Here is a 24,669-nt window from a genome sequence, read left to right on the forward strand (position 1 = left end):
CGAGAGACAATAAAAAACATCACGTTCTCAATCAGCGACTCCGGACCGTTTTGTCCTGCCACATTATTTTATTTTATTTTATTTTATTTTATTTTATTTTATTTTATTTTATTTTATTTGTGAGCACTTTATTCCAAAACACTTTCCTAGTTGGTGGGCTCCCCACTGACAATGGCAATAAACTAAATTCTGATTCTGATGGTTCTTTAGCCAGACAATCCAACATTCCGCCAGCGTGTCTGGTGCCAGCATCATCACCATTGGAACACTAAGAATAAAAGGGTAATGACACAACTCATCGCGTCACTGTCTTGCTTTAAATTGGATGTGTTCGAAGCGCCCTTACCGATTTACATCAGTGGGACTATAAAAGGTGAACGTTTCAAACGTTTTTTTCCCCTTTTAGAGTAACGTGCTTACTAACTAACCGTCGATTTACAATTCAACGACATGTGACGCCCCGTGTGACGTCACGACGCCGCCCCTTGGCCGTGGACGGTGAGTGGGCTGCTCCCGAACCCAAAGCTTTCTGACCACGAGTGATCCCGGACACAGTCTCACAGAGGCAGCGCAGCCAGCGACCCGGGCTGCTGGGATTTACTTGTCTTCCTGCACCTGGATATCCTATTCTATTTGTGGCTGCGTGTTTAACTTTACAGCAACATGTCTCGGGCACCTGATGATGTGAGCAAACTCACCGAGAACACATACAAGGTAAGCAGCACAGTATCAGTCAGCTGTGAACAACATTCAAGTCCGGGCTATTTTTCTCAGAGAGACTTTGATTTCATTTAATTCAAGAACCACTGAACAAAACTTCTGAATAGGGTTTGCTGTCGTTGTTTCAAGGTTAGAATTACTACCATTAGCTCGTGTTTTTTCTTATTATTATTATTATTATTATTATTATTATTATTAATGATTCAATAATGAGGAACACTTTCACACTTTCATTACATGTTTGTTATGCACTTAGTGTTAATTATTTCATTACGTTTGGAAATTGTAATAAAATAATTAAAAAAATGTAAATAAATAATTACATTTTTGAAATGCAATTGGTATGACATCTATTTTCATCTTCCCTTCTGAGCAGTAAATTTGCTATTGTGACATCTCACACGCTCTCAATGATAATTCGGTTTGCAGTATTTGCAAGTGAAAGTGGAGTTTAGTAAACACTTGCTAGTTTGTTTGTCAAAGGTGCACAGTGTAAAACGTGACAATTACGCCAAATTGGTTGTCATCCCTAAGTATGACAAATGTTACCCACTTTTTTCCTTTTTTTAATGACTTACAATGGAGAATCGCTTATCTAGTTCACATCCACGCTGAAAAGAACCTTTTGAAATGAGATCTTCATCATAATGATCATAATGTTGTACCTGTGTCAAGCAATGCTCGACATAATATGTTTATAATATATGTATTTAACTCTTTGATTGATATATTTGAAAGTGATTCTTTGCCCCAAACTTCACTTGAGCCCAAGAAACTCACCCTCTGTGTTATGATCATATGGTACATGTAAGAACAAACCCCAGGCCTGACTGTCTCCGTGGCAGATACTGTCTTGTTTTCAAACCCTTATCAGTCAGTAATTAGATCAGGTGGTTTGTCTTGTTCAACCCAATCAAATCCTTGATAAGCCTGCGAAAACATCAAGAGGTAGTTTTTTGTGCTCATCACGTGGGATCTTAGTGCAGATGTGTTCCAGATCAGCTGTTGTGTGCGAGTGTGGTTCTCAGCTGAGAGTCTGTATGGCAAGTTTCAGCTGATCTAGAGAAAGAACCAGTTTCCCTCTGTCTGTCTCCCCGCAGTGTAAAGTCATACCTGCCCCTCCATTGTCCCGGCGAGGGCGTGCCAGCAGAGCAGAGACTTTAGACAGCCCCGGATTGTCCAACCATTTCAATAGAGAAGCAGATAGGTTGGGAGGGGGCGGTGGTTGTGATCCTGATGCTAATTACAGCCACAAGTGTGGGACTTTGCTCTTTAGAAGCGAGTCATACATGTATACCTGTGAGGCGCCGGGTTAAAAAGTGTAGTTATATTGTCTTTCACCTGCTATTTATAGGGCTGACTGCACTTGGGTAACAATAGGATCCTAAAATTACTGATGTATGTTGAACTTTATGGACCAGTTTTCTCTCATGAGACAAGCTGGTAAGTGACCTCAAAGACCAGGATATATTAGACAACTGGTTAGGGTTGTCACGATATCAGAACTTCAATAATACCTGTACATTTTGATGATTCCCATGACTTATTTGATACCAATGAAAAAAGTTATCAACTTCAATAACAGCTGGCCACAACGGTCCTGGGAAGAATGGTGTTTTCAGTGCTGGATTGGTGTGGAAACAGGCCAGTACTGATGTATATTTTGCTAGGTGGTATCACATTAGGACAAGGGTATCGGTTTTGGTGACAATCCTTCAACTGACATCGAGTATTGTCCTTAGTATTGTGCTGTTCAGCAACATCACTGCCGATAAAACTTCCCCCAAATTTCCCAAAGAGCCAGCATTTAATAACTACAATACACATTTTCATACAAGAGGGATTTGCTAACCTTGTTCCTGCTAGGACAAAGAGATCACCCTTCAGTTAAAATGTTATGCAAGATGTTTAAGTAGAAATGACACTGGTGTCAATCCTCGGACCATTAGGGTCAACATCATGGAGACTAGGGATGAGGGGGACTCTCACTGCAAGGTCACTGCTTCTGCTCCAGTAGAAGGCTATTAGAATAATGTGTATGGCAGATTACAGACCACATACCAACCAACTGTTTGCTAATGCAAGATTACTGAAGTTACCTGAGCAGGTAGAGAGAAAAACTTTGTTACTCATGGTTAGAGCCAGAAATGGGCTGGGACCAGATCATCTACAAAGACTGTTTGAACTCTGGAGAGGAGGCTACAAGAATCAGAAATAACTGGCGGTTAGCAACACAAGGACTAAAGCACACGGGCATCTAATACACACACACAAAGCTGACCGTAACTCTAAACCAATGACAGAAACACCAAAAAAGACCAGAAATAACACACAACCAACTGACAGTGACACAAAATTTACTTGTAAAAACATCCAACCCAATACAAACACCCTAATACAGACACATCTTTACACATATCTACACACAACCACTGTTTCAACAAATGAGGGAAAGTGGCAATTAGGGATTCTTCGCTGTTCTTCCCTCTGTTCCTTTTCAAACTGTGTTTATAATGTAAGGACAAATGTTAACTGAATTATATGCAATTTAACATAAAGAAGCTATGTGAAATAATTGTCAGATAACTTTTCACGTAACACGTTTCAATGTATTGAAGGAGATTGAAATAAACATTCATACAGCTTGAGTTAAACGACTCGTTTCCGGATCCGTGACAACGCTAATAAAGTTAAGACATTGTACTAACCTCTGCTCATTATCGCACCCCCTGAGGTTGTAGATGCTAAAGTAACAGCATTAATGTGTTACTGGAGTTTAGAATTGCTGTGTAATTAGTTTGACAATACTGACAGAAGGTTTTCTTGCACCTTGTTATTGTGCATTAAATGCTTTGTGTGTCTATAAAGGTAAAATAATACACAAATACCACCGCTGTCACCATCCTGGCTAACCAATTGTCTGCCTAAAACCCTGCTCAGTTTTTCTTCGTTTTAGTAACAATGAGTCAGTGTATGCTTCAGCTTTTGTTTTTAGATGCGGAAAGTAAAAAATTATATACAATAATGAATACTACCAAATCTCATGAACAAACATAAATAAGACGTATTCACAAGGAGAGAGGTTTGATCTGTGTATTTTTCTTTTTTTTTTCCCGACAGAATGTGATGGAACAATTTAATCCTGGCCTCAGGAATCTGGTCAACCTCGGGAAGAGTTATGAGAAGTCTGTCTCAGGTAAATGAGTCATATATATATATAACACAATTCACCAATGTTGATGTCCCAAAGAAGCTGGCATTGGTCAAAATATAAATTAATAACATTTTTCTAAATCTATACCACACTCACACTTGATGCTTGAACATGAAGCTTAAAAAACTAAAAACTTTGTGGTAATGGAAGTCCAAGTTCAGAATGAATGTGTGAGAATCACGTAAGCTGCTCTGTGTTCCCCTGCAGCCATGACCATGGCAGGAAAGGCTTATTTTGATGCCGTCGCAAAGATCGGCGAGAATGCCACTGTGTCTCCCGTCTCCAAAGAACTGGGTAAGCTCCACACGCAGCGCGATGAAGCGTCTGTGCTTATTTGTTGCATCTCGTAAAAAGCAACATTGATGTCTTGTTACATGTTAAACTTTTAAAATTTACATTGTAGGTATGTAAACTGAATGATGTACATGAAGAATGTTTTTTTAAGTGTGTAATAATAATTACAACAATAATTCAGTAATAATTCTCTTCTAATCCTCCCAGTTGTTAATGACATGGAAGTAATCTGGTGTGACTGTATTAACTGTCGGTGGCATGACGGAAAACTAAGAGAACTGCATGAATTTGCAAAAAAGATTCCATTTGAACAAAACCAATCATTCCTTCCCGATAGTCAGAATGATAGATGACATTGAATTTTAGAACGACTTGGAATGTCTTGCTCTTCCAGACTTTGTGATGTCAACTACTTACTTTTCTACAACTTACTTTCAAACTACCTGCAAGTCTACTATGGACCTAAACCCACCATTGGAGTGGCAGCAGTTGTCGTACAGAGAAAGTGTTAGCGAAACAGAATAAAATTCTCTTCCCAGCCTAGAAAAGAATATTAGGCAAAAATGTCCTGATGTCCTAATGTAAAAATGACCCCTAAAGGCTTTACCTTAACACACCACCCAAATTTGTATTTCTTTGCTAGTACATTGTCAGGTTTCTCATTGACGCGAAGCTTTTCCCAGCCTCTCACCCCAAACCTATCCTTCCAAAACAAATGTGACAGCCGCTGCTGCCACTGTTTCAAAAAATCCTGGTGGAAAACAAATTTACCAAATCTAGAGCCAATTATAATGACTTAGTTATTTTGAAGTTTTAACCCTTAAATTTAGGCTTAACCTTGTCTACACCCGCCAAACTTACCCAAATGTTCTCTTTGTTTTTCCCATAATTGGTCCTCACAAGAATAGATAAATCAAACTACACACACACGTAAAAACAAAGTTTGATCTAATTATTATCACACAAATCACATCTTAACTAAATAGCTTCTTTCAGCCTTCTTCTTTCTGCCTGATGGACCAGGAGCATGAATATGTCCTATCAATCATCTGCAGGTATTTTAGTTTTTACGACTGCTCCTTCCCAATTTCCTGCTGTGTCACTCCACTGAGGGTTTACTGGAAGTCTGTTGTTGTTTCCTCCTTGAAAGTGACATTTGCATTATTTCAAGCATGATGGACATTTTATACTTGATGTGTGGAAACACTCAGCTGTTTGGCTGCGTCATTGTGGAATTAAAGGTCAGGTACGTTTGATGCCAAATGCTTATAAATGAGCTCCTGATTAACATGGACACAATTGGGAGTGTGGTCAGCTGGATGCTTGTATCGGTCCCATCAGACTGAAGGTTTGATCTGGCTGGCACAGTGTCACTGGCGGCAGGGGCAACATTGCAATCCAGTTTGGTGACGCCACACCTGTCAGTTAACACTGCAAGCACGTGTTTTATGACAGCACAATCAAGTGCTCTTATGGTAACTCCTTGCTTTTTCAAAGACACCTTTATGAAAGTTTGCTGAATGAGCTCCCCATAAATCTATGTATATCTGACTTCATTTACTCTATAACCTAAAAACAGAGGCATAAATGTTGCTCAGATTGAAGTTTCAGGTGTCTGTCTTCATCTTGTGTAATGTAATATCTACCATAATTTCCAGACTACAGAGCGCACCAGAATATTAGCTGCACCCGCTAAATTTAAGAAGGAAAATAGATCTTGTTCATATATATAAGCCGCAGGGGTCTATAAGCTGCGGGTGCAGTGGTGCTGTCTCCGGCATAGAAAGGTCACTGGTGCATAAAAATGCATGAGGATCACTTCTAAACTGGTTTTGAAAATGGGGTCCAGCGTGGAGACTGAGTCATGAAACAAACTCTGCAATTTTCTGAACTTGAATCATGAACTCCTCACATCTATTATTTACAATAAAGCGCTCAAAATGCGCTGTTTTCGCCCGGACACCACAGCCGGTCTCAGCTGCTGCTTCTCGTCTCTGGTCCTCCAGGAGAACACGTGGGGAAAACAGTGCATTTTGAGCGCTTTAAGGTCAGTGTAATGCCTGTGATTTCATTGGTTTGATGAGACGAGGCTCAGTATTTTGGCAGCATGATGCTTTTCAGCCTGTAAAAATCTGTATATTAGGTGCGTTGTTGTATAAGCCACAGGGTTCAGACCGCAAAAAAAAGTCCTGGCTTATAGTCCGGGAATTATGGTAGTCTAATTTCGTCTAACTACGTAGGCTTCACATTTGTCCATAAATTAGCCCTTGTCTATCATGTAATTATCAATGGGAATAAATAGATTTCTGCTATTGCCAGTGCCCATTTATGGTGATAAGAATTTGTTTCTTGTGTCCACGCAAATATACAAATGTGCATGTACTGCCTTGAAAAAAATGTATTAGGAGGGCTTCTGTGGCCTGAGAATCCTGAGTAAACACGCGCGCAAATCCCAAACATCCACCATCCGTCAGCCCATCTGTGAAATTGAGGGATCTGAAAATGTCATCATCTCTTTCAGACGCTCGAAGGTACTGCTACTACCGAAACTATATTTGTACTTCCTTCCTGTTTTAAATTGTTTAAAGCACTTCAAGTCAGTATTTGCACAAAGTACCTGTGACTGAAATCTAATTTTAGCATCTGACAACAGTTTGCTTTCATTCTGCTTTTAATATTGATGCTATAAAGGGGACAATGGGGAAACGTGGACTCTGCAAAGTGCCTGAAGGAAACATATGCTTTACTTGCCCTGTCATTATTCTTTTTAACCACTTCAACTGCTGCTTAAAAGCATATGACCAACAGTAATACAAATCTCTCTGCAAAATGAACATGCTTTTTAAAAGTAGCTCGCCAAAGGGGCGTTTTAGATTCGCCTTTTAAGCTAGGGGAGATGGCTGGGCAAACAGTAATCTTGAAACCTTTTACTCTCAGCTGTTGATTGGTAGAGAGAGTGGAGAATTAAAGCTGCCAATGACTCACACTCTCAGTCCTGTTTGTGTTTAAGAATGTATTGACATATCAGAATTCACAACTTGACTACCAATATTTACTGGTAAACATGGTCATGGCTTGCTTGTTTTTGGGGTTTTTTTCTCGTAGCATTTAACCACGATCAAGTATCTTTATGATGATGGCATGAAACGGTTCATTGAAAATGCAACCACTGTTTGAAACAAATACACACAAGTGACGCTGAATATTCAGTTAACAGTCATTTATCATTTTGAGCAAACAATTGGGGTTTTTCTTTTGGAGGGTATACAATTAGAAACTTCCTGAGTCAGTCCAGGCCCTTCTGGGAGTTGCCATTTTACTCAGAAATGCAGCAGGTATATTTAGAGAATGATAATTCGACCAGGAAAAGAATAGAACAATCTGGACCCCTTCCACCTTTTCTCCCGATTCTGTTGTTTCAGACCCTGCTATAATAGTCTGAAATATTGAACATCTCTGGGGAAAATGGTAATGTCAGCCAGACATTTGCTTCCGCCAGAAAATAAGGACTGAGAGTGGAAAAGAAATGACTCTGTGATTGCCACTGACAGAGGTTTTGACTTTTCATAAGCTTGCTGATTTCAGTTTAAAACAACAGAGATCCTGTTTGTTTTTCTAAATTGACAGTCAATTCAATGTTTTCAGGTATGAATAATTTCATCTCACACAAACCAAATGGGAACACTGACTCATCCAGTCAGTTTTCTTTTTATTTTATTTTTTTATTGCAAATCCAATTGCGATACAGTCTGTTATACTGGGTCCAATCTCCTTTTCCAACTTTTTTGACCTACATATCATGTCTTCTGCTGTTAAACAGGAGTGTCTCACTGCGCTCTTTAATGCCGTATAGACGCCTGACTTGGGGGTTTAAATGTCTCGCAGTCAAAGGTCCACTTTCTTGTCAGTCCAAATGAGCTGAGGTGCACTGTCCTGTCCACGTGCTTGGTTGTTTAGATTTGGAAATACACAAAGGCCCTGCTTTGGTGGACTGTAGAACAGTGAGGTCACCGAAGGGTCTCGAGCTCAAGATAAATGTGTAACCATGAGCGAGGGCAGAGACTGCGGCATGATGTTGTCACCTGTTTTCAAAATCAATAAAGACTGCTTTTGCATTTTGTGGGATTTAAGAAGAAGACAGTTGAAGGGGCGGCACAGTGAGACAATGGGTCTCGCAGCAAGGAGGTTGAGGGTTCGAATCCAGCTGGAGCTCTTTCTGGTGGAGTTTGTGAGTTCTCCCTGTGCGTCCGTGGGTTTTATCCGGGTACTCTGGTTTCCTCCAACAGCCCAAAGACATGCTCACTAGGTTAATTGGACACATTAGAATTGTCCCTAGGTTTGCGTGTGTGTGTGTGTGTGAATGGTTTGTGTGCTGTGCAATGGACGGTAAGCCTTAACTGAAGATGTATGTATATAACTTAAACAGTTGAGACACACAAGTGAATCCGGAAAGCTGGATTTGGACATTAGTCTTTTGTCCCTCGTGAACGGCCAGGTGAGAAATCGGCTGTTGTGAGTCCACAAGATCAGATATGGCCGCTATCACACTTTCCATCAAATGACCCTGCGCACCCTGCTTTACACACTGCTCTGCAATGAAAAAACCTGACAGACCGTGGTTGAAAAAGGCATTTTTTAGCTTTACAAGAGGAAACAGCACTCAGACGAGGATGGCACATGCTTAACAGAAAATTGGGAAGAAGAATTTATTTTTAAAATATTAACTCTCAACAGTGAAGCAGTGTTTCGCTCTGTTACAGTATAAACATTCATGCAGACATTCACCTATCACAGAGTGGCAGAGGCTATATGTACACTCAAACCAAATGTGACCTATTCTTCAAAACTGACTGATTTAAATGAATGCAATTGCATGTGACTGTCAAGCTATATATAGTATCGGAACAGGATGGCAGGGCTGCAGCTTCAATGCATTTGTTGTCTTATGATTTATATCAATGAGTGAATAGCGAAGTACAAATTTATATACATTTCACTGAAACTTCACTGAGCTTGTTCATTAAGCTTTGGTTTTCCTCTGGTCAGCCACCACTGATTTCTCATTGATGCTTCCTAAATGTTTGTTCTGTTCCCATCATAAACCTGTGAGTCGACTGAACTTAGATTATTTTCTCCATGGGACCTCTAAAGAGACCTGGGACTCACTTGCGGCTCAGTAAACCGTGGCACCGCAGCATTAAAAACCCTGTCACACTTCAGTAATTCCACAAAAATATATATCTTCTGTCCTCTCCAGTGCTCCCTCAGCATTATCAGACATTTAATAGCTATTATAGATCTGTGCCTCAAAAGTCACTGTCTCATTCAACCACACAGCTGTTTGTGTATCGAATATATGAGAGTGCCATGGTTTGTTTGTTGCATTAATAAAACAATGATTGATTACAGATGCTCGAGGCTCAGGGATGAAATATCGCACCCTCACAATGTGTGGCAGATCCATTGGTTTAAATCAAAAGAGCTGTCAGTGGAACTGATCTGTTGCCAAAACCTCCAAAAGTATAGTGTTACATGCTTATTTTGAATATTTTGACAGTCCACAGGTCACCAACTACCCTATCCCTATTAGTTGACATGTGCAGGTTGACGACACTGCAGCAGTAGTGTATAAATAGAATTATTAGTATAAATACTGATAAAACATGGATGTAAAGTGTTGTAAACACATGTACAGTGTCAACTATATCACTACATTTGAACTTTAGTTGATAAAAATGTGGAGTGAAAAGTATGCATTCTTTCATGTGCCCTTTCTTGGTCCCTTGCTTCTGATGTTTTGAGAGGTGAAAGGTCACGTCGCCTCAGCCATTTCTTCTCCAACTGTGGATTGTGCTAAGTCAATAATGATGCCAAATTAACTCATCTGCAACTAATTTAATAGTCGATTATAGTCGACTGTGTTGTAAGTCGCTGCAGCCGTATTATATGCCAAAGGAAATAATATATTTAAACTGAAAAATGTTCAATTATGGTCATAGACTGTAATTGCTGTGCATCTGTTGTGATGCTTCCCGGTCCCCATCCCACATTTCCCACGTTTATTTGTTAATGATGAAGGACCGTGGCGAAACAGGAAACAGTGTAATCACAGATGGCAGTATACACAGCACGATCGATCTTACTTACATACTTGCAAAGGCAGCTCAAGGATTCAAACTCCGTCATTCAGCAAGTGAGATACACCAGGAAGCAGCTGACAGGCTGTTCACAAATGGACTAACAAAAGGATATGAACATTGAATAAAAAAGATTTTTCTTGTCTAACTTTCTTACATCATGACTCTGCCTGTTTCAATAAGGAGCATACAAACAGCGATCATAGTGTGAGCACCAAAACAGCTGTTTACACTTTTATTTCGAGTTGGCAGCCGATACAGACGTCAGAGCAAGAAACTAATCTTGTTCAATAAGTTCTACAATAATTGCTAGGCTATTGATGCTGCTCTGTGCATCTCTGCAGCACAGAGGAGTCGGCTGCAGAGATGCAGCGACATTGCTGTGATAGAACATGTTACACTTGTCCAAACCAGATAGTCCATCAACACTGCTAATGATGTTGAATTGACTAAAGTCTGTTTTCTAATAAATGCTAGCAGTCATTTTGGTTCTTACATATGTTTAGCTTCTTACTGCTCAGACCATATATACCAAACATGGAGTTCGATTATATTTCCTTTATGTGTCCCTCCGTGGGGCTTAGTTTCACAGTGCTGGTAATTTTTTTGTTGTTAGTATAATTTTGACAAAAACCTTGGGATGCCTTCAGTCATACTCAGCTGAGTGGGTTTCACTTGAATCATTCTTCAAACGCTGCACTTGCACAAAGGAAGTTCCTCAGCTGTAGCAACAGTGGAACACTCTCCCCCACTAGAACAAACATTAATATGATTAAGATCCTGACTCACTCAGGGAATGGTCACATTTCATCACACTTCCCCGCCTCCATGGACAAATCACGAGGACTAGATGAAGCAGTTTCAACCTCATAAAAGACATCACCTGTTTGGAATGCAAAATACGCAATCCTCTATCATCGGTGTAATCAAATTTTATTTCAGAATGTAGTTGCTCATCCTGGATTCATCAAGCTAGTATCATTGGGTTCAAATACTATCTCTGTGGCAGTACTGGATGTCGCGTTGAGGTATAGAATATTCTCTCGACATCAGTGCTTAGCTTGGTTGCAAATGGTGATCTACTCAGAGAAAAAAGCGCTGCTAAGCTTATTATATATATATTTAAGTAACAATATATTCAAGGTGAAGTTCATTTTAGACTTTGATATGCTTTTCCTCTCTCGCTGATAAAAACGTGATTCAAGTCATGGGCTCACCATATCTTGTGTTTAAATGCTAAACTACACTCAAAGATTAGCGATAAGATATATTCTTCAGAGACAAGAAAGTTAAATAACAACCCACATGCTTTTGTTGTTTCACAATATAGGGGACATTTCCTCTTTATTGCCATGGAGATGATATTTGCAGGCTTCTTTGCGTGGAGGCCTGTCACTGTTTGCCTCTGGGAAAGAATCATGCGCCTCTTTTCATCCGAGAATTCCATGTTGTCATGTCACAGCAGCCCACGGAGCAGGTTTTTAACACCTTGTTAACACCAAAGGTGAACCCTGCAGGTGCACGCTGTGAATCCCCCCCGCCGTCCTTTCTTGGCCTCCCTCTCATCCAGCGCAGCCTGGGCTGTTGTTAGGGTTATACAAACACACGGTGCCACCCCTCCCATTGAAGGCACAAAGGCAGCATTTACCAGTACGTTCTGGTGACCTTCAGAGGGCAATGTTGTTGTAGCTGGATGCAGCAGAAGTGCAGCCCAGTGCTGGTGGGTCACTTTGCTTGTTTTCTCTGACTGCTGAAGGAATGTCATGTGTCGGGTCAAGCATGCCCATTTTGGGGTGGAGAGCTGACGTGTTCGTCTTGAGCTTGTCACTTAAAAAACACCACATTCTTTAACTTTGAAGGGGTTTCTTTCACAGAGTTAATTTACCTGAAATCTCTTGATGAGTGAGTGGCTAACCTTAAACCTGCTTCTATTGTCTATTATCTACATTGAGTGTTAATAATGTGTTAGAAGTAATAGCAGCTTACTTGTATGACAAAATAAGTATCCGCTGCCTGCTCATGTTTGCCATTTCATGTCAGGTGTCCCGGACTGAGGTTTCAGCAGAGCAGTGTCCTGTAATAAACCTTGAGTCTAGATTTCACCCCATTGTGTCAATGCTAGCACTACAAACCGCTTGACTACAATTGCACACTTTTGTTGACTGTATTGACTCACTGCTATTGTTTGGTGTGGTACCCGGCTCTATCAGTGATATGTGAATGCAGACTGTTCTGTACCTGACCTTTCGTGGAGTTTTCTCATTGACACCTGCTCAAATATTAAATGGAGATAAGTCATGGATGGAATATGCGCCGTAGATGGCAGCGCCTGCTCCAATCGGGAATTTACAACATGTCTTACCCATCATGCTTTTGTGTTGAAAATCACTCGATCAGTGTCTTCGCCCAGCATTTTCTAATTGAATTACTTTCGTAGAGGCCAGAGCTCTCCTACCAGAAAGGTTGATACAGCAAAATATTGCGATACTTCGGGTCCAATGTAACATTGATATCTCTTCTCTTGAATTTTTTTTTTAACCAGTTGATTTCCAACATTAGTTACTATCACACTCACTCTCTTCTTCCCTGATGTCTGTCCAGGTCTGGTTCTGATTGAGATTGCTGAGGCCCATCGGAAAATCCACTATGAACTGGAAGAGAATGTACGTAAACAACATTTAATGGTTGTATATTTTTGAGATGAAAGAGGAGTTTTTTTTGTCTATTGTATTGTACCTTGCTTGACAAGCAATGATGAAACTGTGATTTCACATAACATCATCACCATAACCATTTTGTTACTACCCCCTGTTTAACCTTGTCATTTCTAGAAGTGCTCTGAATTGTGGTTAATCTGAGTTGACAGCAGGTAATGACTCATCTTTAACCCCCACAACCTTTTGAGTCCATTCCGTTCATTTTGTAAGATACTGACTCTTTTGCACAAGAGCTAATAAGGTATTTTTGTCTCTAGAGTTGCAGTTGCTTTAAGCATTTGCCCCTGGCTGAAATACTGTGAATGCCTCTTATTATCTGTTGTGTTATGATGATAAGAACATGTAACATGCTGCCTTGTGTAAGAAGTGCGTAAACAGTCGAACAATGGAAGTGTAAATATGCTCAGTTTCATTTCCATGAATTTCACCCTAAGCTATTTATAGCTGCACAAGGCGAAAGTTGTAGATCTTTAACTTTAACTGGCTGATAAGTGGAAGCCAGCAGGTCGCTCTTCCTTTCTTATCGTCCTGTTGCTTCTGAGCCACGTGACAGAATCATGCTGTGCTCGGAGAGCTTTAAACGTTTTGTGAGGATTTGTGTTGCAACAAGAGTTAAGGTGTGTTTATGTGTTCTTCTCTCTGCAGCTGAAGAGATTCCACAGAGAGGTGATTATTGAGCTGGAAAAGAAGACAGAGATGGATGTCAAATACATGAATGTGAGTGGCCTGGTGTTTTTGTTGTGGCTGCCAAGAAGGTTGTGTTTGGCCCTAAAACAACTCCAGCCATGACGGAAAAAGCCAACCATAAAAATTCTACGCTCAAAATGTTATACCCTATTTATGTGGTATTCAGTCATGTGATCTTTCATACATGAATCTAACTTGAATCAAATTTTAAATTGAGCAGGATTTAAATAGTGCTATGCATAAAAAAACAACTTTTCCTGAAGATGACAAAGAGCTTTGCACTTTGCACTAAGCTGTCTCTTATCTGCTGCAGGCCACCTTCAAGCGCTACCAGTCGGAGCACAAGCTGAAGCTGGACTCCCTGGAGCGTTCACAGACAGACCTAAAGAAGTTACGCAGGAAAAGCCAGGGGAAGCACTCGTCCAAGTATGAGATTAAAGAGAACGAGGTGAGACCCAGATGCGGTTGGTCCTCTAGTTGTGTTTTTATGTCAATTTTTTACAATAGTGTGTAGTTGTTTTGCTGGACAAAGTTTACAAGTATGCATTTTTGAACATATATCAATTAAAATTCAGTAACAAAGCTTAAGATGGTTCTTTTAATTTCTGCATTCTGATGTTTTTTTAGCTGTAGATGTGAGAAAAATGTGGCCAAATTCCCAGCTTCTAGTGTGATTTCTTTAAGTATTAGCTTTGCACTGTTGGACTGCTCTCTCACAGAAAGGCAGGGAGATTGAAAACGGTGTGACAATAACAGATGAAGGGACTCGATTCAGCTCCTGACAGCGAGAGGGAGAGACGGAGAAATGAGAGCAGATAGTGGCAGAGGGTCTTTGTCAGTGCCCTAAGAGACACCATCACCATGGCAGCCTGAAAGAGAGAGAGCAGGAACCCTTTTTTCACATTACTGATAAGTGCTGGAGATGGTATTCAAAAAGTTTTCTGCCCCCGACAGTCTGTCAGGTACAAGAACTAAACATACTGAACATAATTGGATAAATATCTCTCTAAATTCGGCTCACCCTTTTTCCTGGGAATGCATTTCCTGCGCTCAGATCTGAGAGACCATCACCACCGGTGAATGACATATTTATTCTCAGTCATCAACTCCTAAGAAGATACAGTGGGTTTTTGAAGACAGATTTAAATGTAAATGAAAATAAGGTAAATATTTAGTGCTGAACCCCTAAATGACTCACAGGAAGATCAGGTGCTGCAATAGATTTTTTAGTTAGTTATGTTGAGTCAAGCTTTGCAGTAAAATAGGAGTGCTGGCCAAACAATGCATTTTCAGATGTTATTGAGGCTAGTCCCTCATTTATGTTAACCAGAAAATGACCTTCAACAAACCAATTGAAACCTTCTATACAGCTGATGTGTTGATGTGTGTAATTGAATCAACTGTGTGCAGTATGTGGAGACTATTTCATCCCGAAAAGTGGACATGCAGAAGTTCATTGCTGATGGCTGCAAAGAAGCTCTTCTGGAAGAAAAGCGACGCTTCTGCTTCCTGGCAGACAAACACTACATGTTCTCCTACCAAATCAGCAATTTCCACGACAAGGTGAGAGTCACCAGCTAAGTCTGTCTGCTGTTCCAAAACATTCAGTTTAGAACTTCCAATGATCTTGCTACATCTGTGGTCAATACAGGCCAAGGACATGCTGGCAGCCAAGCTCCCTAGCTGGCAGGAGAAGTGCAGTGACATCAGCAAGGTGCCAGAAACAGTGATGACCATGATAGATGGACTGTCCACACCGCCAGAACAATCGCCACAAGTTAACCGCCACAACAGGGTAAGGGGGTGTTATCACACTGGGGGTTACAGACTGGACTGGAGTTGATGTGTGGTTACCTTATACACAAGTTAGCCAAAGATTTGAGTGCAGGGTGTCAGAGTGAAACTGACTGTAGCTTGGGAGTTAGAAAGGAGTCTGACTTTATATTTTACTCTGTTGATGACCAAACACTGCTTGTGTTGATGGGCTCAGTGTTTCATCACAGCTGATGATGAACCTACAAGTCTTGACTTGTGTTTATGACACTACTTCTCTATGACACATGAAATCCCACTTGTATGAATGGGTTTTGTTAGTTTGAGAAAATCACTGGGGGGCATGTCTGAACAAAAGCGCAATGGCACATATGACAAGTTGTGTTAGTCAGGTGAGTGTAGCTTTTCAACTAGTGCTCACTGTTGTGCATTCATAAGATAATGCGTACTTTAGAAACCTTGTTTTAAGTTCATGATCGCAAGCTTTCATGGCATCATCCATAAAGCTGAATAACTTATAATGTCTTATGAATGTACTAATAATGCTTTGTAGATGAGACCTTGGACTTTTTAATAACTACAGCTGACCTTAACCAACTAGCTCATTTTTACCAAAGTTTACGGGTTGGATGACTTGAGTGACTTTACTAAGTGTTCTATGAGTTTATTGGTTTTGTATCACCTAATGTAAACCCGTCTTGTATTATTTTGACCTCTGTATTTGAATATTTTAGCCTTAAATATTGTATACAGCAGCGGAAATCACTTCAAACCTTTGAAATGTCGACTTATCCAATGTTAAAACATCTCTGTCTGAAATCGGATTTTTGAAATGTCAATGGTTCCCGTCCAAATCTAGTCTTCACTGTGTATGCCATCTCCTGATTAGATTTCTCGTGATATTTCCACTCGTAGGAAACATTCACACATTCTGAGATGAGCCGATTCAAAAACCTGATTTTCGCGAATGTTTTCTTTTCCTTTTGTTGGGTTCTTATCTGTGAAGTGTGAAGTGCTTAGGTAAGTATGGCTACTGTGTGTGAACTCTCACTTTCAGCCTCTGTCTTCTTCCTCGTAGAACAATTTGGATTCGATGATTCCACCCCCGGCTCCTCCACTGAAGGCCCAGATCAGTCCTCTCGCTAACATGTTCAACCCAGAGCCCAGATCTCCTCTCACCTCCCCGTCAGACCGCAACTCAGGTACAAGATTCTTCAAATGCTCGGACTAAACAAATACTGCAGGAACAGCTGAAAGTGAAGGCATGTCTGGGCTTTTCCGCTTATTATCACAGCCAAGGAGGCTATGTTTTCTATTGCATTTGTTTGTTTCTTTATCTGTTCAAAATAACTTGAAAAGTTATGGATGGATTTGGGGTGAATTGCAATTCCTTCCTTGATCCCCAACCTCAGTCCACAAACTCAAAAATGTGCATTCCCTCGAAGGGCAAGGACTGATTCTTATGAAGTTAAGTTGAGGAGCAAGACTGATTTTGAGTTTCCTACCCACCTCTCACATGTATCCTCTTTATGTTGGCCATGGTATCAAGTGCAGCCAACTCCAACAGTTGTCATGGCGACACTTCAGTGCAAAGTGTGATTTACTGAGCGCTGCCCCCACAGTCAGACATAGCCCTTAACACCTGGCTTTGAGGGCTTAAGGTTGAGGCTTGAGCTTCAGGGTTAAGGACTGAGAATAAAGGGAGGAATTAAAATTCTCCATAGGATAGGAGTTTTAGGAAATCTGTGAAATGGGACAAGGAAGAGTGGTTTTCTAGTTCCATCTTTTTTTTTTAGTGAATTGACCACGGAAAATTTAAACAAAGCGAGGAATTTGTTAACTGGAAGTATGGTGGTCCTGAAGGGCAAAAACAATCAAAAATGGAGTCGCAATTACAAATATGAAAGTGCAATTACAAAAACAAAGTTCATCATTTTGGCAGATAATAAAATGCTTTCCATGACTTCGCTGATATCTGGAACCTCCGCTATGCACAACAGGAAGTAAGTCATCAGGATGCTGTGATCTTGAGATAAGACTTTTGTTTTCAATGGGCCTATATGTGGATGTCATTGATAAGACAGAACCCTCAGGCGTCGTTTCTCCACCTGATCACCCTCCTGTCTTTGGCAAGGCAAGGCACACGCCCCTTGTCCAGTTTGTGTTTATGTTGCTGTGCTTTTTTTGGAATTCAACAGTCTGTCCTCACTCTCTCACTCTTTTTTTTTCAGACCAGGGCAGTCTTGGCGAAGGGTCGTTGTCCCGGTCCACATCCCAGTCATCCGGTCTTAACATGAGCAGAAAACTGGTGCGGGTCCAGACCATATTCCCCCACACAGCGGGCAACAACGACACGCTCCTCAGCTTCGATGACGGTGACATCATCACACTGATGATCCAGGATGAGAAAGACGGCTGGCTTTACGGGGAACTGGAGAAGACTGGGCAGTAAGTGAGATGCTTTTAACACAATAAAAAGGCCAATTGTTTAGATTCAGTAAGTGAAACAATATTGCAAACTCTGAAGCTGGTCTCTTCACACCCGAGGAATTGTACTTTCATTCTTGCAAAAATGCCCAAGCATGCACACACAGGCATTTCTGGCATTTCTCAGCTGGAAGTACGAGTTTCTCCATTGTGCTATCTCATACTCTGCTTCACTAATACATCGTGCTTGTAAACAGAGACAATGTTAGGTATGTTCCAAACCTCAGTCGTTAACAGTCACTATCTCTCTGGTGAGATTTCTTCTGCATGACAACAACAACCTGAAATCAAAGTCCATCGAACTAGGATGGGGATCATGGTCAATTGATATATTTTGCTGGGGCATGAGGATTTTATTTTATATTATAATAGGAGAAAACATAATGGTCGACCTATACAGGACATTTTAAATATGATAGATATTCATTCACAGTGTTACCTTGTTTTTGTAATTCCATTTTCTTCCATTTTTACCGCTTGTGAAACTGAAATTAAACAGTATCTATTTTTATTTACTTATTTATTTTATTTATTGACCTAAACCTAACCATCCAGAACAAAGGCTAACCTGAACCAGGACTCTGAACCAAACTTAAACCTAACTATAGTGACGCAGTTATTTTGAAGCTTTCATCAGACTGCCACCTCTTCATGACCTGTACAGGTATGTATCCCGGACCCAGAGACGTGCAGGTCAGATCAGAGCCGACTCTTCTCACCCTGGTCATAGACTGTTTGTTCCTCTTCCCTCTGGCAGGAGGCTACGGTCCATCCAGACCAGAACCTCCCGTCACAGGAACAGCTTCTTCCACTCGGCCGTCACACTAAGGAATTTGTGTATAGCCCTTTTTTGTTATTTATTTATTAGCTACTTCTAGTATTATTGTTTATATTTATTTATGTATTTATTTACTTTTTTACTAATTTTTTTTGTTCATTATTGCTGCTTCTTCCAAAGCACTTTCCTAGTTGGTGGGATCCTCACTGAAATTGAGTCTTACTCTTATGGGGTCCAGCCAAATGTCCCCATGATCTCATATGGTCCCCTCCACATACACATGCACTTGGACCTTAGTGTTTTGCCCTGAAAACAGGTGGATAACTGGTGGTGGGAAGAGAAGAATGAATTACAATAGAGCTCCATCCATACAAGTTTGAAGCAAGAAAACTCTTTCCACCAAATTGTGAGTGTCTTTTGTTTGGTCTGGATGAAGTGTTCAGCTTTCGGTGAGGAATGTTCTGCTGCACAGGTCTGTTGTTTTAATGTGACAATGCTCTCACTGACACAACGTGTATTTTGAGAGCAGGTCACGTTTTATAGCGTTCTGTTGCTGCTGCATCACAATTCTGCTGTGGCTTCCGACTTCTAGATTTACAAAGACTTCTATGTCAGGGAACTTGCACTGCGCTACTTATTCGTCCTTCCATGTAAGAAGCGGACTGCAGAGCAGTTATTTAAAATGCACTAAGCGGTGGTTTCTCAAGAAACCAAAATGACGAGAATAAATCACAGTAGTTTCTTAGCAACAGCCTTCACTTGATGTCATTTTCTTTCCGCGACCTGCAGTCAACATCCTGTCACACTTTAGCGTCACATTCCAGTTGGCTGTCAACATAAACACAGATTTGCTTGTCGTCTAGGGAAGAGCCCAAGTCAACATTTGGGCTTCATGATGGCGTGATTGATGGCTGCTTTTGCTCATGATTCTACGCTCTGTGTGAACACAAAGACATCTTCGTGCAAGACATCATAGCAATTGTTCATAACACCTACTATAACTCTAAGAAATATTTCAAATATGTACAATGATTTCAGTGGAAATTCTGCTGTGTGAGACTCCAACTCGGATTGTTTCTCCTCCTATCATTCTCTCTTCACTTGAAAACTCTCAGCCAGGCATTCTGAATTCACATTTCTCTTCGTTGCTTTCCAGTCTCATTCATCGCTATCCCTCATTATCTTTGCTTCCTTTGCTCCCTCCTGATACTTTCCTGAACTTCACCATTTCACCACTGAGTCTCTGATAGTTCCGCTTAACCATCCAGCACCTCAGCTGTCTCCCTGAATCCTGAACAACAATCTTGTTAAAATCTGTCTAATGCAGTCACACCTTTTTAAACCTAAAAAAAGTTTTTTTCATGGTTGCATTTGGGATTGAGTCAAATTTTGAGGGGGTCCCCTGTAAGCCTGGTTTTGTTTCTCACATGAAACAATAGCCATAACCTTATTTGAGCCATTTGTGCATTTTATGATGAACACACATCTCCAATGCTTGAGGAAAGAAACGGGAAGGGAAGGGGTTTTTTTTTTCATCATCAGTCAATGACCAGTTGAAGTTATTCCCTGTTGCAGCTGTGTTTCAGACTGATGGTTAAGATATATGTTTGGTTTCAGACGAGGCTGGTTTCCCTCATCATACTGCAGACCATGTTCAGAGCCGTTCCTATCAAACAAGTAAGACGCCACCCTATGGATAAAGAGCAAGTGATTTGATGGCTAGTTATGGAACTCATGTTCATGTTTGGCATCATAGCAGCAATTCGAACACGCCGGTGCGAAGTCTGAGTGTGGCAAGTCTGCCGGTGCATGAGGTGGAGGAAGATGAGCCCGTGCTGCTGCCGCCGCCAGACTACAGTGATGAGGTTCACAGCCGCCCAGCAGCTCCGCCCACGCTGCTGCAACAGAACACAGTCAGTACCGGAGGTCCATCACTCTTTCCTCTGTGTCGTGTATTTGTTGAAATGTGATGATTTAGTTATTGTATAACCCCACAGTAGTTACTCAACAAAGAGGTGTCTTCACTTTTTCACAATTATTGATTTTGTTCAGCAGTTATGAGCCATGTCGCCCTTACAATGGACTTAATGGAACTTGGTATGCTGTAAATGATTATCAAGGAGAAAAATGATCCAGGTTGAAGTTAATGAACTATAGACACTATTATGCCCAAAATATTTGTATTATTATTATTTTTATTTTTGCTTCTGACCCCCACTGATATCAGTCGTATCTTGACGCACCACTTCATCCTCTCCTATTGTGCCACTTTCTCACATCTCCAATCTGACTTTGAATGTAAATCACCTGCTGTCAACAAGTCTAACACACCCAGTGTGAACGAACCTGTAGAGGTCCGGCTGAAAATAATTGTGAGTCAAAGGTTCCTGGAGGATATGTAATAAACAGATATGGTCTCCTCCTGATAACTTAATGGAAACTGTGCGACAATAATTGGGGCAAGTGATCTCACTAGTGGGTTAAAAAGAAAGAGAAATATATATATATATATGTGTGTATATATGTATATATGTATATATGTATATATGTATATATATATATATATATATATATATATATATATATATATATATATATATATATATATATATATATATATATATATATATATATATCGAATCTATCGCTACACCACAATGTTTGAACTCGAACAATAGGTGCTTGTTTCCGTGTCCTAATATGGGTTCAGGACGTGTCCCATTTTTGATATCTTTATAGCTTCAATTCCACGCCCAACAGACATGACATCAAACAATCTGAACACTCGGAGTGACTAATCGCAACTTATCAAGTTTCTCCCTCACCACCGTGCCCACGCCCTGAACACTAATCCCCTAAAAAGTTGCTGGATCTCAGAGAGGTGGAGGGAAGGAGAACAAGAGAGAGGAAATGATAAGGATTTATTCAGCTGACACAGATGAACAAATGTGCAGCCAGCAGACTTGTCCAGACCTATTTCTCTCTCCATCATCACCTTCCTCTGGCTGCAGCTGTACTCAATGTCCCCCAAAATCGGCAGCAGCAGGTTCTGCTGGGTCATAAACACAAGAATCCTCTCAATACATTATAAAACGTGACATGAAATGATCACAGTATGTTTTAAATTGATTGTCATATTTGTTTTTATTGAAGCTCCTTCAACTGCAGTTGATTTCCTTGTCACGTTATCGTAGTATTCTTTGTTATCAGTTTTGTTGTTGTTTCAATGCTGACTTGTGTGGAACTGTCTCTATATCTGTGCATGTGGAATAAGTGGTGAATTTGTAGATGCATGATCTAACATGAAAATAACCGCACACACACACACACTCTGACTCCCATGTTATCTTTATTATTCACAGAGCACATACTGCATGCTGGGTTGTTAACTTGAGGCGCATCACTGAAGTGTTTGTGCCTCAACTTTATTGTCTGGGAGTGCTCTGAGAAAGATTGGTCTTTCTAGATTGAAATTCCAGTGTTGCAGCAAGGGTGTGTGTCAACAGTCCACTGCAGTGAGCAGGAAGGAGGAGTGGGGGAACAAGTGTTGATGGGAAATCTGATCAAACCAGTCGAGCGACACGCATCTCAGCAGGAGGCGGGTGTGGGCTTGTGGTGACTGGGGTGGTTCGTGTTGTCTGTGTGTGTCGTATCTTTCAAGGGTCTTTCTATCTGTTTTTTTATCACGGCAGGTTTCTTTAGCCAATGGCAGTGCAAAGGCCCCTTTTCTAGGGTGAGTGACCTAACACCACTAACAAATCTGTCCCGTGTTGACCACTAAATAATCATCTGTGGAGTCGGTGCGGATCTGAGCTGTTCTCTTCTTACAGTGGGGGGAATCCATTTGCAACGGTCAAGCTAAGGCCGACCGTCACCAATGACCGATCAGCACCAGTCATCTAAGGCAGCGGAGGAGAAGGATCACGTCTCACATCCCCAACCTGCATGTCTGTCTGTCTCAGCGTTCGGCTAAACAACCTGTTGTTACCGCAACTCTCATACGTGTTACAAACGTTTGAAAACACCCAGCATCTGTGACGTCGTAGTTGAAAGCAAATAAACTGCCAAACTCCATGACAACTTTCCCCGTCATCACCAGCCTATCTGTTGGACTTGGCCATCATGGTCATGGTCAACACGCCTTCTCATCCATCGTACCTTAACAAGAGCTCCTATCTATCTTATCTGAGTTTGGCCAGTGTGTCAGTCCACACTGGGTCCCCCTTTACAGCAGGTTTTATAATGTATTCAAGTGTATACAGTAACATCAGTAGTCACACTGATGGGGAATTCTTCTTTGGTCATGACATTACTTGGGCACCAAGTTGTCACATCCTCTCTCTGCCACATTATGGTGTAGAAACTTGGTTTTCTATTTGCTTCATTTATCAAAAATAATGAATGTATTGATTGGTTTGAAATGGAGTCTGATATCTGCTACCACACTATATGTGCATATGTGAGTATATGGGTCTGGAGGATATTCACTGCGTCTGAACAAACACTTTTAAGTTTGCATAATTTTAAGTCATAAAAGTTTGCAAACAAGTGTAGGTGGTGTTACAGCATTGGCTGATGAGAAATACACCACAAAATTTCAGTTATTGTGAAAGATTCGACTAGTTTATAGTTGGTCTCAGACATCCAAAACTATTGAAGTGTCCAAATGTAATGGGGGTCATTGCAGTACAATGAGAACCAATGGACTGGTGTTTTTTCATTATGTAGCAGCCATTATTTTAGCAAGTTTTTATGTTTTAATTTGGCATTTCATCTACATATTTCACAACATATTTTTAAACAAAGAGGATTCCTGTGTCTGGGCTTCAGTGAGGGGGATGCATTGTAGCATGGCTTGGCTTAGATTCCATGAAACTAAATATGTTGTTTGTGTGTAGATGACTTATTTTCAAGTGGCCAGGTGGCTCCACGGATGGTGAGAAACATGTAAGAAGTGATTCCAGATGTAAGCCAGATGCTGGCGTTCTGAATGGTGATATGTTGAGTTGATGCTGATGACAGAAAACAGGTGTCTTCCTGACTTGCTTTGAAAAAAATCTTATTTTTAAATAAAACTTTATTTGTCTTTGATACTGTGAGAATGAAGGGAGAGCATGATGTGTTGGATGAGGGTTTGTCCATAAAATGAAGTCTGTTTCACACCAGGCTATTTATATAGAGACGTCATATTTTAATGATATACAAAAAGATTCCTTTCTGTGAAGATTTCCTTTTCAGAATAAGACATCAGTTCCTGTACTTGGATCCTCACGGGTTGGGATGTAGCTGTTGAAATGTGTTGGAATTAAAGATATATTTTCACTCCAGTTTAGTGACGACTGCATAAGATGTACCTTACTACTCGCCTTGTATGTGGGTATGTTGAATAACTGATTGAAATATGCGGAGTGTTCAATATTTTATGAGGACTTTTTTTTTTTTTGCAATGTATTTCAGAATGTAAAAACTATGACCAGATCATAACGACATGTTCCCTCAGTGCTGCACCACTGTGTTGATGGATAGCTCCTCGGGTTCTTAATAAAACATGATTCACTCCGACTCTTGGGTGTCTTTCTGCTGCAATATCCCACAATCATAATCACGTTTCAGTTTAAAAATACTTCCATTGGTGCTGGTTCTGGCCGTGTTTATTAGAATATTAAAATGTGGAATTTTGTATTGATTAGTGATAAACCATAAAATATAATTTTGTTGCACTTTGTACCTTCAGACTGATGATTCTGTTCAGCAGTTACTTCAGTTGTTTTGAGGTTTAAAAGCAAAATGAGATTGATATTGAACTAGGCAGTATCTTTAGTGGGAGTACGCCTTCTGGTTAGTTGAAAAATCTCGGCAGTC

At 40.6% G+C, this 24,669-nt stretch overlaps 1 protein-coding gene across 3 annotated transcripts; it reads left to right on the forward strand.

The window, feature by feature from the left end:
• Positions 1-494: 494 nt before the first annotated feature.
• baiap2l1a (BAR/IMD domain containing adaptor protein 2 like 1a) lies at positions 495-24,354 on the forward strand. Of its 3 annotated transcripts, none has more exons than XM_053854290.1 (14): positions 495-714; positions 3,841-3,916; positions 4,142-4,228; positions 12,967-13,028; positions 13,728-13,799; positions 14,083-14,217; positions 15,180-15,332; positions 15,421-15,564; positions 16,621-16,744; positions 17,774-17,990; positions 20,425-20,484; positions 20,564-20,720; positions 22,500-22,540; positions 22,638-24,354. In XM_053854290.1, exons 1-14 carry the CDS (start codon positions 664-666, stop codon positions 22,708-22,710), a joined length of 1,452 nt encoding a protein of 483 aa, XP_053710265.1. In that variant the 5' UTR covers positions 495-663; the 3' UTR covers positions 22,711-24,354. The 3 variants fall into 3 exon arrangements, with proteins under 3 accessions (XP_053710265.1, XP_053710266.1, XP_053710267.1); XM_053854291.1 differs by having other exon boundaries at positions 20,567-20,720; XM_053854292.1 differs by lacking the exon at positions 22,500-22,540 and having other exon boundaries at positions 496-714.
• The last annotated feature ends 315 nt before the right edge of the window (positions 24,355-24,669 follow it).

This window comes from Synchiropus splendidus, chromosome 1 (genome assembly GCF_027744825.2).
Source record: "Synchiropus splendidus isolate RoL2022-P1 chromosome 1, RoL_Sspl_1.0, whole genome shotgun sequence".
NCBI lineage: Eukaryota > Metazoa > Chordata > Actinopteri > Syngnathiformes > Callionymidae > Synchiropus > Synchiropus splendidus.